Source organism: Cynoglossus semilaevis, chromosome 5, assembly GCF_000523025.1.
Source record: "Cynoglossus semilaevis isolate Cse_v1.0 chromosome 5, Cse_v1.0, whole genome shotgun sequence".
NCBI lineage: Eukaryota > Metazoa > Chordata > Actinopteri > Pleuronectiformes > Cynoglossidae > Cynoglossus > Cynoglossus semilaevis.
The window spans coordinates 4,158,421-4,170,637 of record NC_024311.1 but is presented as its reverse complement, the minus strand read 5'-3'; the positions used below and the strand labels follow the sequence as shown (position 1 = coordinate 4,170,637).

General features: G+C 39.2%; 2 protein-coding genes across 2 annotated transcripts in view; one reads left to right on the top strand and one right to left on the bottom strand.

Moving 5' to 3' along the window:
- Positions 1–5,588, top strand: part of cog4 (component of oligomeric golgi complex 4) — a 9,116-nt gene extending 3,528 nt beyond the window's left edge. The window contains 13 exon segments of the mRNA XM_025055637.1: positions 1–58; positions 127–185; positions 272–396; positions 496–614; positions 874–1,040; positions 1,185–1,350; positions 1,834–1,896; positions 1,978–2,091; positions 3,050–3,142; positions 3,220–3,303; positions 3,384–3,485; positions 3,643–3,771; positions 4,364–5,588. The exon segment at positions 1–58 is cut by the window's left edge and continues 41 nt beyond it. Coding sequence (XP_024911405.1) covers positions 1–58; positions 127–185; positions 272–396; positions 496–614; positions 874–1,040; positions 1,185–1,350; positions 1,834–1,896; positions 1,978–2,091; positions 3,050–3,142; positions 3,220–3,303; positions 3,384–3,485; positions 3,643–3,771; positions 4,364–4,498 — 1,414 coding nt within the window. The 3' untranslated portion in view covers positions 4,499–5,588.
- Positions 5,589–6,965: 1,377 nt separating this feature from the next.
- LOC103378722 (guanine nucleotide-binding protein G(o) subunit alpha) overlaps positions 6,966–12,217 on the bottom strand; it is a 7,500-nt gene continuing 2,248 nt past the window's right edge. Inside the window, exons 3-8 of the mRNA XM_008310028.3 lie at positions 10,649–10,790; positions 10,242–10,402; positions 10,024–10,152; positions 9,815–9,944; positions 9,051–9,204; positions 6,966–8,579 (exon numbers count right to left, since the gene is read on the bottom strand). Of these exons, the coding sequence (XP_008308250.1) occupies positions 8,392–8,579; positions 9,051–9,204; positions 9,815–9,944; positions 10,024–10,152; positions 10,242–10,402; positions 10,649–10,790 (904 nt within the window). The 3' untranslated portion in view covers positions 6,966–8,391. The remainder of the gene's footprint in view (positions 8,580–9,050; positions 9,205–9,814; positions 9,945–10,023; positions 10,153–10,241; positions 10,403–10,648; positions 10,791–12,217) is intronic.

Below are 12,217 nucleotides of genomic sequence, written 5' to 3'. Positions count from 1 at the left end.
CCGACAGGCCCAGAAGATAGTTGACAAGTTCATCCAGCAGAGAGGATTCCACAACAAGGTTTGGATCCTATCTGGACTCAGTATTTTTTGCATTGTCTGTACACTGACTGGGAATATTTGCTGTAGTTTCAGATTGTTCAGAGCAGCATGATGAAAAGCGTACCAGGGGAGATAATAGAGCCCAGGTATTTTAAGTTTGTCTAACTTGCACTTTTCTCTGTTTTATACTGCAAAGCTTTAGTATTTTTCCACTTCCCATTCATATGAACAGGGAGCTGGACCCAGTGCTGTCTGAAGTTACCCTGATGAACGCACGGGCAGAACTTTATTTGCGTTTTTTACGACGTCGCATAATGGCTGATTTTGAAGTTGGTGACATTCAAAGTATCACACCAGGTAGATTTAGAATAATAAGCCAAGGTATTGTATATATATTTGTATGTGTGACATTCAAATTGGATTCAACTGTAATTTTCCACTGTTTAAAACACCCAGAGCATCAGCAGAACATGGAGAAGCTGCTGAAACACTGTCTTCTCAGCACTAACATGCAGGAGCTGATTGGTTATTATATTCCTATGGAGGAATATTACATGAGGGAATCTGTCAACAAGGTAAATTACACTTACTTTTACAGCACTATTACACATATTTGGTACACCTCAACAATCAATGAATTGCTAAAAGGGACTATTTATTCAGAAATATTTAGATATTTGTCACAAAAACATTAATGAAACAATTTGTCCTAATTTAGGTTATTTCTCCTATCCATCCAAAATATCAAATCCATCCAAAGTGAAACACGTAATCTTTGCAAAGCATATTTTCTGTGTTTTAAATGAATAGATTCAGCATGTTTTTGCTCTGCAGGCTGTCGCTATGGACACGTACGAAAAGGGACAGCTGACGTCCAGCATGGTGGACGACTGCTTCTACATTGTTAAGAAGTGCATCAGCAGAGCTCTGTCCAGCTCCAGCATTGACTGCCTGTGTGCCATGATCAACCACGCTAACTCTGTGCTGGAGTCAGACTTCAGGTGAATTCACTGAAGCAAAATCCAGATTACAAAGAAATGGTGATGGGGTTTCTGGATGGAATGAAGAAGATGACCGCTTAAAGAGCCCTCCCTCTCGCTCTTCCTCTCTCTCTCTCTCTCTCTCTCTCTCCTCTTACCACTCAGGGAGGTTTTGTACAATAAGCTGAGACAGGGTTTCCCTGCTACGACCCTTCAGGACATCCAGCGTAACGTGAGCAGTGCTGTGATTCTGATGCAGAGTAGCTTACAGCAGGGCAAGTTCAACACGCTGGGCATCGAAAGCACCGAGAATGCCAAGGCTGCTTTCTTGGTAAATGAACAGTGATGTTTTGATTTAACATTTTGGAAAATTATATGAGATGCACTTCTGTTTTGCAATTTTGCAAACTTTACTTTAACAGCTGTTTTTCCACTGTCACTTGTAATAGAAATTTAAAAAAGGTTACATCAGGTTTCTATCTTGTCACATATCAAATATGAGATTAGTGGAAATAAATTCATCCTTAATTAGAACAAAATTCTTCTTGAGCAAAATGTATTAATTTTTAACAGATGGTAAAATATTAAAAAAAGACTAATATTAATATGTAAGTGGCAAATTAGAGCCATGTCATTTACATAATGCCCGCCAGTTTTGTGCTGCTATAAATGGTCACAGTGATGGAGCAGTCAGAAGCATTAGTGCTGATTATTGAAACTTTTAAAACTCTATCACTCTATTTAAAGCTTCAGTATAAAAAAATCTTATTGACCTCTTCTTTTACACTGTGCCACACTTTTCTGTCTTTCTCAGGTCACTCTCAACAACGTGGAGGTGTGTAGTGAAAATATCACGACTTTAAAGAGAAATTTAGAGGTAAATCTGTCCTCTTCATTGTCACTCAGATTCTGTCTTTTTTCTGATCTTGTGTGCTCAGATATTTTATTTTATTTTCAGAATGACTGCTCCAAGCTGTTCAGTCAGACAGGAGGCTCCGGTGATCAAGCCAAGATTGAAAGCTGTCTGTCTGACCTCGTCAACACGTCCACAAAGTTCAAAGATCTATTACAGGTACGATATCCACATGCTGGGATTTCAGTCAGGTTTCTAGCAGCTGTCTCTACGGGGCTTCACTTCACTTCAGTGCACCGTTTTTGACCTTCTTTGTCAAGGATATTCCTACATAAGCTAAAATGTTACAGCATTTACATACACATGGACAAGAAAATGGTTTCATTTTTTCATTTTGCCAAGGGCTGCATTGTCCACTAAAACTACATATTGCAAATAGCAACATTTTTGTCCTGGAATAAATGAACAAATATCTGTAGCGACTTTGACCACATTGCTAAAACTATATTCATTTGGTTCTGCAGTTTGATTTATCCTAGTTTTATGTTGTGATACAAAACAAATAACAAGAGACAAACTGCTTACTGACACGCCCAGAAACTCGTGAGTGCTCCTGGGATAGAAGAACTGTTAGTAAGAACTCAAACTGATACTGATGATGAGATCAGATGCTTGTCTGGTTAGTGTTGACCATGAAGTCATAAGGATGTAAATGAAGTAAAAAATAGTGCTGTGTATTCCTCACTGACAGTTGTGTCTTGGCTGGTTAAACTCCACCAGGGAACTAACACAGGGAACAACTCAGTTTTTCTGGCCCAATTCATGAACTAAAGATGTGAGAGAGGTTTAGGTTTTTATTTTAAGGTCCTGGCTCAAAGGAGCACAAAATATAGGAAATTACAATATGGTTATTGACCAAAGTCAGGGAAAAAAGATACAGAGAGTAGTTGCTTATTTACTGCTTCATAATAGATTCTGTCCCTCATTAGCTCAGGTGCTGTAGTCAATTTCCCTAATGCACCACACCCATCTGCCACCAGGGGAAAGGCCTTCAGGGGCAACACACGTAGTGAGCACACTGTGCATGAACTCAGCAGAAGGGATGGGTGAAACTAACAAAAACATTTTACCCTGGACCTGGTTTGTGTCACTACATATTGAGATTTTTGTTTCACAGGAAGGTCTGACTGAGTTGAACACAACAGCAATAAAACCTCAGGTCAAACCCTGGATCAGCAGCTTCCTGGCCATCTCACATAACATAGAGGAGGTAACAGTGTTGAGATGGAGCACAGTATTAAACCGCAGAGAAACCTGTGAGTTGAACTGCTGTTTTTCTCTCCACAGGAAGAGTTTAATGATTATGAAGCTAATGATCCCTGGGTGCAGCAACTCATCATCAACCTGGAGCAGCTCATGACAGAATTCAAGGTACTGGCAGCAGTGCAACATACTCTCTGTGTAGACTGAACATGCTATTCTAATCATTTAACTTCTGTGCTATTTCCCAGATGGCCCTCTCTCCTGTCATTTACGACACTCTGACCAGCCTGATGACCAGCCTGGTATCGATTGAGATGGAGAAGACGGTGCTCAAGTGTTCATTCAGCAGGGTGAGGAGCCGAGCTCGGCCACCAGATGGCAGTGGGCTCTCTGTGCATTACATCATAGTATGCTGTATCAGTGAATTCAGAAAAAAACGATTATCAGAATTGACTGTTCATATACATTTTAAAATATTCTGTTGATGTTTTCATTCATGTTAAACAGCTTGGTGGGCTCCAGTTTGACAAAGAGCTGCGCTCTCTGGTGGCGTACCTCACCACCGTCACCACCTGGACTATCAGAGATAAATTTGCTCGTCTCACACAAATGGCTACCATCCTGAATCTGGAGCGGGTGATTTATCAGCACTTTACTTTACTTTACTTTACCCACTGTGGTTGTCTGTGTCCATTCAGTCCTTAAAAAATAATTTTATATTACAATTTATTTGTATGAGTAGTACGTGAAGTACTGGGTAAAAAATAAAATGGTGACAATTTTACACTGTAAATAAAAATAGCGGTTTTAATCCCACTTAAAGTAGGTCAGCTCCATCCGGTTAGTTTAATTGTTACACTGGCTGGCTTTATACAGTCTGAAATAAAATAAAATGCAGGTCTTTTTTTTTTATTTCTGTCTCTTAGTGATTCCCCTGTGATGAACTGATTATAGACAGTAAATGATACCTGCAGATACAGTCAGAGTGTCAGTTTGAACACATGCATGGAAAGCTGGGCTGAAGAGGAGCCTTCTTTAGTTTTCTGAAATGATCTGTAATTGAGAAAGTGTGTGCAGTCTCAGAAGGCAGTAAATCAAAGCCGGGGGAAGAGAGGGCTGCAGTCATTTATTTACCCCCAATTTAACAACATTTAGATTTTTCCAGTCTACGTTTTACTGCATTGACTCTAGAGTGTCCTGTACTCACTTGATTCTGTCGTTTCTGCAGGTCACCGAGATCCTTGATTATTGGGGGTCAAACTCGGGGCCCCTGACATGGAGGCTGACCCCAGCAGAGGTTCGTCAGGTTCTGGCTTTGCGTATTGATTTCAGGAGTGAAGACATTAAGAGACTGAGACTGTGATCCATTGTTCAGTCTGAATGTTGTACAGTACACACCTTATGTTGATTTTGAACAAAACAAATCCTGCACAGTTTAGGTTTAGTTTACAGTATGTAGTTAGGGTACAGATAAATCACTATGAGATTTTTTTAAAAGGTTAAAGTCATGCAGTTGTCACATGTCGTAGTTGAGCACAAGTTGGGAGAACTTTTGATGAGGAGGTCAAACATTTTTGGGAATTCAGCATGTGACCACAGATTTCTAATGATGACATTGTTTTCATGATATCAGTGAAACAAGGTACAAACAATAGCTCTTTGCTTCAGCACAGACCTCTAAGACGTTTTTTTTCCGGGTTACCTTATCTTTTGAAGTCTCTCCCATTAGAAATACCTGAGCAGTCATTACAAATGTCATCATCAATAGGCTTAGGGCAAAAACTGAATACCACGTTCATATCTGAAATAAAATACCATTATCAATCCAATAAGATCTTGGGTATGTTAGTGCTAACGTATTCTTACCCAAGCATTACCATCTAAATTATATTTATATTGACTCAGTAGTTTGTTCTTTATTGTAGTTGTTGAATCATCAAGATCTGTGCTGGTGTATACTGTACATTTGTATGTTGGAGCCTAACACCGTTTGGTTCTCTATGTGTGTATTTCTAGGACCTGATTTATCAATGATAACTTCTATACAGATTTTCTTGTAGGTCTGGTGTCTGGGTTCTCAACTAGGAATGTTACACAAACAAGAATATTCAGAAACTATTTAAAAAAAACCTGAAATTAAGCGAAAAAAAGTGTTGTACTGTGTCTGAAACAGACCTGTATGTCCAGCTAAATATAAAATAGAAGACATCAGTGCTGCCATAGAGCGATAACTTATAAGGAAACTGTTTTAGACCTAAGACACGGGTGTTTGATCATTAGCTCTCTATTAATAATGTTTGCATTTTTTTAAGTGTATTAAGACCAGTTTCCAAATGGATACAAATATGAGTTTGATCATGTTTGATCTTATGGGGTCCTATGTTGTCTTAAAATGTATGTTTTAATGTGTTCTTATTTATTTCATGGGTAATTAAAGGTATCTTTATTGTCTACTTGGTCTCAAAATGATTGACATGACCTCAACGCTACATTGGGTCAATAGAAATGATGTATAATGTAGATCTTCAGGTTACCTGATGTCAGATGTGAACAGAGCCACTAACCATGTGACTTTCAGCAGAATCGAAGAGTAAATCATTCATGGGAGTAAAATGCTGCAACCCCAACAGCAGATTTCAGTACAGCATTCCTAAAACATGTAACAAAGTCAGCTGCCGTCTCACTGCACTTGAGCTGTGTTCAAGCATGTGGAGATGTAGCTGAAATGACTCAGTTCTAGTTATGGGTTGGCTGCAAGAGTAAAGAATGTTGTACATGATGTGTAATTAAAAGAATAATTGTGTCATCCCACCACAGTGGGATTTGGAACCTTTTAACCTGTAGCTGGTTGAGATAAATGAGGCCACACTGGGACCGAGTGGAACTGGAGTCTGTCGGTGAAACAGAACAGTAATGAACATTGCACCCATTAAACTGGCAGAAACAGGTCAGACCACTGATCCAGGCTTGTCATTCAATAAACGAATAGCCCTTTTTTCTGTGATGATGGAACACTTTTAACCTAATAAACTGAGAGCAGCGTGCAGTGCAGAGCAGAGCGCTGCTGATCCCTGCCATCCGCCACATTACACGGTGTGCTGATCTGCTGCCATGCAAGAGCTGCCTCAATCTTTAATACACACGTCTAACACTAAATGCAAATCTGCATAGTGAGTAATGAAGTGTTAAAGTGTTTCACCCACATAATGCTTCACCCGATTTTCTGATCTGACCCTAAAACAGCTGGTCTATCAAAATTTAAACCAGAAGAAAAAACAATAAAGGTTTACTATAGTAAATCAGTTGGATTTTTTTAGGGTTAAGCTAAAGTTGATCATTCTCACCAAAATACATGCTACCTTGTTCGCTACTAGGTCTACCTTTTGGTTGTAAGAGATTATAGATTAAACTTTTATTCTTTTTTTTTTTGGTATTTTAGACATTTTTTGTTGGAATAACAGCAATTTCTAGACTTTGTTATGGAATGTAGATTTTACAATTTTGCCTGTTGTTTTGCAGTCATCTCCACTATATGTAGCTTTTATTATTGTTGATTTATTTCTTTATAGATTTATTTCTAATATTGCAAACATTAGATCATGATACATTGTTTGTGGCTTCACTGTTTCAAAATGTGTTGAGTTGCATTGAAAGCCTGTGCAGTTAAAACACTTTCCATGACTTTATAATTAATTACGTGTCTTCTTTGTCTGTCCCAGCTCAGGCCTCTGGAGAACAGCGTTGCTCAGACGACACAGGGCAGGGATCCTGCAGTTTGTTTTTAACCCTCGGGTAGCATCAGACTCCAGATACCAGGAACACAGGGCTCGTTAGGAAAAGTGTGGCTTTAATGTAAACACAACATTCGATTGGCTCAGCACAAACATTCCACATGAGAGCAACCGAGAATCTACTAAACAGAATGGGGTGCGGCACGAAAACATTCACAGTAAAAAAAAATCTGGTATGATCATAATATATATATATACAGTACGGTGCTTTTAAGGTGAAGATGGGATATAGGGACTGATATGTGAAAGGAGTGATTATACAGGAGTGGGAAGGTGAATTCCTGGGTGTACAGGTGAGAATGAGAAGAGGATTTTTTTTCCCTCTGTAAAATAAAAAAAAAGAAACTTGGCTGACAGTGGTTCCTGTTGACTAATCAGAAGAGAAAAGGTCTTAAAGACAAAAACAATCAAAAAACGATCCCCACTTTCGAGAATAAGGCTGCCTCAAATTATATTGTTCTCCATGCGCATTGGTCTATTTCTACACTAGTTTACATGGAAGGGTTCAAGCACCACACGGAGAATCAGATGTCAGACGGGGTGGATGGATTTGTACCCTTCGATGTGCAGATCGGTTTCATGTACCCCAGTTTTTCATGACAGGAAATAAATATGTGGCACGGGATTTAAGGAGGTAGGAGGAGAACGAGGAGGTGCATAGGGCACAAGGGTAAATAAATTATTCAATAATAACAATATTTAAGTTATAACAATAATTTAAATGATAACAGATGATAACGTGAGCTGTGCTTTCTCATCCCAATCCACATGTTTTCAGATGGTTGGCACTGATATGATTTTCCTATTTTCAGATTTGATCGTCGGACGGCTGTTTCCTGATTCTTTTCCAGGCAAATTAAAACAGGTAACGACTTTGTTATGGAGTAAAGAGAGCTGCCAGCTCTGTCACTTTAAACAGCCATTTAAAACAGCCTCCTTCTTTCCAACCATAACACTCAGTATTATAATCATGACCTTAACACACACTAACCTATAAACATGTGTAACTTTTCACAGCAGAAACACCAGGGATTGAATCCAAATGCCACAAATGTTGCATGTTTAACAAAACAGTCACAAAGAATCAGACAATATTTCCTGTTGTGCTTTTACAAAAAAGACACGGTGTGCTCTCTATGGTGCTTTTCTAGTTTTTCTGCCTAATCCTTGTAAAAACAAAGCTGGACAAATCCCCTAGTGCTGTGTCTTCTGCCTCTTCATAGACAAATCATTGACAGACAGTCAGCTCAGAAATCATGATATGACAAAACTGGGTTTTTTACAGCTAAATAAAAAATTAGACAAAGGATCAAAATCATGGCAATAATCCAGTGTGGTGTCTGACGGCAGCTCTTTGGGTCCGTTTGGACATGTAGAATTACGTATTTATGTGTTTTGTTATCGTCAAAATTATCTTTATTAACACCCTCATACTCTCCAGGACAGACTGTGTGCTTGGCCGGCCTCAGTATAAGCCACACCCTCTCAGGTTATTTGCAATAATGATGTCAGTGACAGCATCAAACACTACCTGGATGTTCCCTGTGTCAGTGGCACAGGTCAGGTGACAGTAGATCTCCTTGTTAGGAGAACGGTTCTTACTCTCAAACTGAACCTGAATGTAGCCGGTAGCATCGTCGTAAGTGTTAGCACCTGGAGAACAAAGGAGAGAACAGAGAGAACATAAGGTCTACATGCTTTTGCTTTGCTCTGATTTATGATGAACAGTTAACGGGATTATCTGTGGCAAATATTATAAAAAGAAACCAAAAAGTCACTTAAAACTATTCCCATCAGTCATTATAGGAGGAAGTGTGTAGTGGTGTGCTCCTCTGCTGGATGCTAAATGTGGCTTTGATTTTAGTTTCTTCGTTTAGGAGATCACAATATTTCTGGGTGGAAACATTTATCAGAGGAAAAGACAAATAAATGCCAACCAAGGTCTACTATTTAATGTTACTAGCTATTTATAGACAAACAAAGTATTAAGAAATTAGTGCAGTATTAGCCACGGGGAATACCAGCTCTTGTAAGTAACGGAGGCAATACAAGTTAAATAATGAGATAAGATTTGATCTCAAGGCAGCGCCTGGAGAGAATGAAAACGAGCCATTAGGGACTCACCTGTGTATTCGGGGAAACAGATGGTCAAGGGCGACTTCTTGATCTTTTCAGCAAACAGATCTTTCTTGTTGAGGAAGAGGATGATGGAGGTGTCGATGAAGAACTTATTGTTACAGATGGAGTCAAAGAGCATGAGCGACTCATGCATGCGGTTCTACACAAGAATAAATGCAAAAGAGAAGTCGGTGTTACAATTCAGTGTAGACAACAAGCCAAGCTTGGGTTTGGAGCAACTGAATCTTTTCATCCTGCATGGAAAAATGTACTAACACTATAGTAATATACTATTTTTGATTCAGCCACTCCTATGATGTGTACATAGACTAAGCCGTTCAATGAGAAGAGAAATAATCATCAAATTATAGTTTAATCCTTATGTATTGCTTCAGGGATAAATGCACAGATTGCCTTAGCAATACATTTTTGAATGGGTTGACCCTTGTGTCTCTGTAAATCATGCAATTGGAAGATTTATCTAAGGGCAGGGTATGTCTAAATAAAACATGAACAGAATAAAAAATATATTAAATTTTGTTTATGGTTTTTGTTATATGATTAAAAAGAGGAATCACTCAGATGTTCATACTGTGTTAAACTGCAGACTTAATTCTTTGCTACTATTTTCTCCTGTGAAAAAACTCACACCGCCAGCACATATACTGTTTACTGGCATTTTGAGACTTATTTAAAAGCTCTATTTTATCCAGACCAGGGTGTTAGTTTCACAGCAGGGAGAACAGAAGTATCCAGAGAGCCCCACTCACAGTTGTTTCGTCTTCATGCAGCACCTGGTCGTATCCACTCAGAGCCACACAGAAGATAATGGCTGTCACATCTTCAAAGCAGTGGATCCACTTCTTCCTCTCCGACCTCTGACCACCCACATCAAACAGCCTGAGAGAGTGGGAGAAGTCTGTTGAGTCGCAAACCTATAAACAAAGTCAAACTGACAACAAACGAGTGAATGTTCTACCGGAAGTGAAGATTTTTAAAGGTGAAGTGGGTTTCAACAATGCCAGTGGTCTTCACTCTGGTCCTTAGAATGTCCTGCTCAGTGGGCTGGTACTCTGCTGCTCCGATCCGGTCTAGGCTGTCCAGGTAGCTGGTAGTAGGAGAAAAAAAAAATCAAATGTGTGGGAGGAAAGACGTTTATGTATTATCTGTCCAAGAATGTCTTCTTGTTTCACTCACTATTGAGCGGAGTCATTCAGCTGATATTCTCGAGCTCGATTGAAACACTCCTGAGTCCCGGCATCAGCCCAGACACGCTTCATGGCTGCCAGGAGCTCTGCAGAGTAAGGCTCTGTGTCCTCCATACGACTGACCACATCACAGACCAGCTTAGCATCGGCCTGAGAAACACATTATTACGTTCAATATTTTAAAAATACTTGTACACAATGTTATATACTGTATATAACGCATGTGTGTACAACATTTCTACATTAATTAGCAGCATAACATGAGGTCATCATCAGTTATTAATATTTCTTGTATAACAGTTAACCTATGCTGATTTCTGACATTGTTGATCTCTGGATCAAAAAAATAAGATATATATATATATGTTTTGGTGTATTGTGAAGGCAGGAACTAACTTTTCTGTCTTTGTCTCCAAACTCTATGCCAAGAGAGTCCATGGCTCGTAGGATGGCTGCCAAGCTCTGGATGGTGTTGCTGTAGACCACTGGCTTATATTGCTTCACATCATCCCCCGAAAAGCCATCTTCGTGGATAATCCTGCATGTGTACAGATATTAGCACAGAGACACAAGCTGGGACTCGACAGAATGATGTCCATATGTTCCTTCACAAGTGCCCTTTTGGGAATAAAATCTCTGCATGTCAAGGTAGGTTACTGAGCATCCTCTGTTTGTGTTTGCTTCTTACTGGACATCCAGCAGGACTCTGTATCTCTGTATCTTTCTCGGTACACTGCATCCAACCACAACTGCCTTAAATGTGGTTTTATTAGAGTGGTGGTGCAGAAATTCATCACATTCTCCTCCTTTGATCTGTACTTGTGCAGTAATGCGATATGTTGGTCATTTATAATTTAGGATGAGCAATGGAGTGGAATCAGTGAGAGTGCTAATCAATCTCACTTCACTGGACTCTCTTCTTACAGTCGGAATGCTACAATTCAACTCATTATCATCCAGTTGATGATATTTATCCACCAGAACAATCTCACCATGACCTCAGCAAATCTACAAATATCATCTATCTATCTATCTTTCCTGATGGCAACTGGAAGTCTACCTTTAGACTTTAGAAGGCCCTGTTGGCTGTCATGTTTCAGGAAAAATGTAGTTTCCGAAAAGAAAAGAGTCAAAGTGGAGTCAAAAGAAATGTTTCAGTCTAAGAGTACTGAGAGTTACCAAATGTCATACATCCTGAGGACAATCGCCTGTTTTAAAAAAACATTTGTTTTCTTGTGCTACCGTAGCAGACTCATAGATCAGGGCAGCCAAGTTATATTTATAGCACCTGCTGCACCATCCAATCAATACAGGATCTAGTAAATATATTATACATTTGTCTTAAATTATTTTTTTCAAGTAATCAAGTAGTGAATTGCTTTAGCTATAACAATTATTATTATCTATAGGTGTGCCCAGCTGCAGGTCAGTGATTTCTACCTGTTCTGATAAGAACCTGCATTATTTTATTGTTTAGATAATCTAGATTTTTGTGTAGTGTCTAATTTTGTCAGATCAGTGGTCTGAAACCACCAATATTAAACTGCACCAAAAAGGTGGTGAGCTTTGCCAAGTCAGTACAGTGACTAACAGATAATAAAATTAGTCACAGGTCAATTTCTAACTTGATGAACTAATCAATTCAGCTCAAGGGTAAGTGCAGTTGATGAGAACTTCCCAACGGATCCATTGTTGTGTCTAACATGGGACAAATACACACTTATGACGTTTCTGCATCTGTAACTGATGGGCATTAAAATGTTCCATGCAGCACTGGAACCTGAGCCACAGCATGTGGTTAAACACAATCATTTAATGCTCACCAAACCCAGTAGAGTGTTAGTAACAAATGTTAAGAACCTAATGACAGCGCTGTGACTTATTGACACAAGGCCCAGCAAGACAGGGGTGGAGCAAGGAGGGAACATCGGGCCTTAGCAAAGAGGAGGAAACTGAAGATTATAA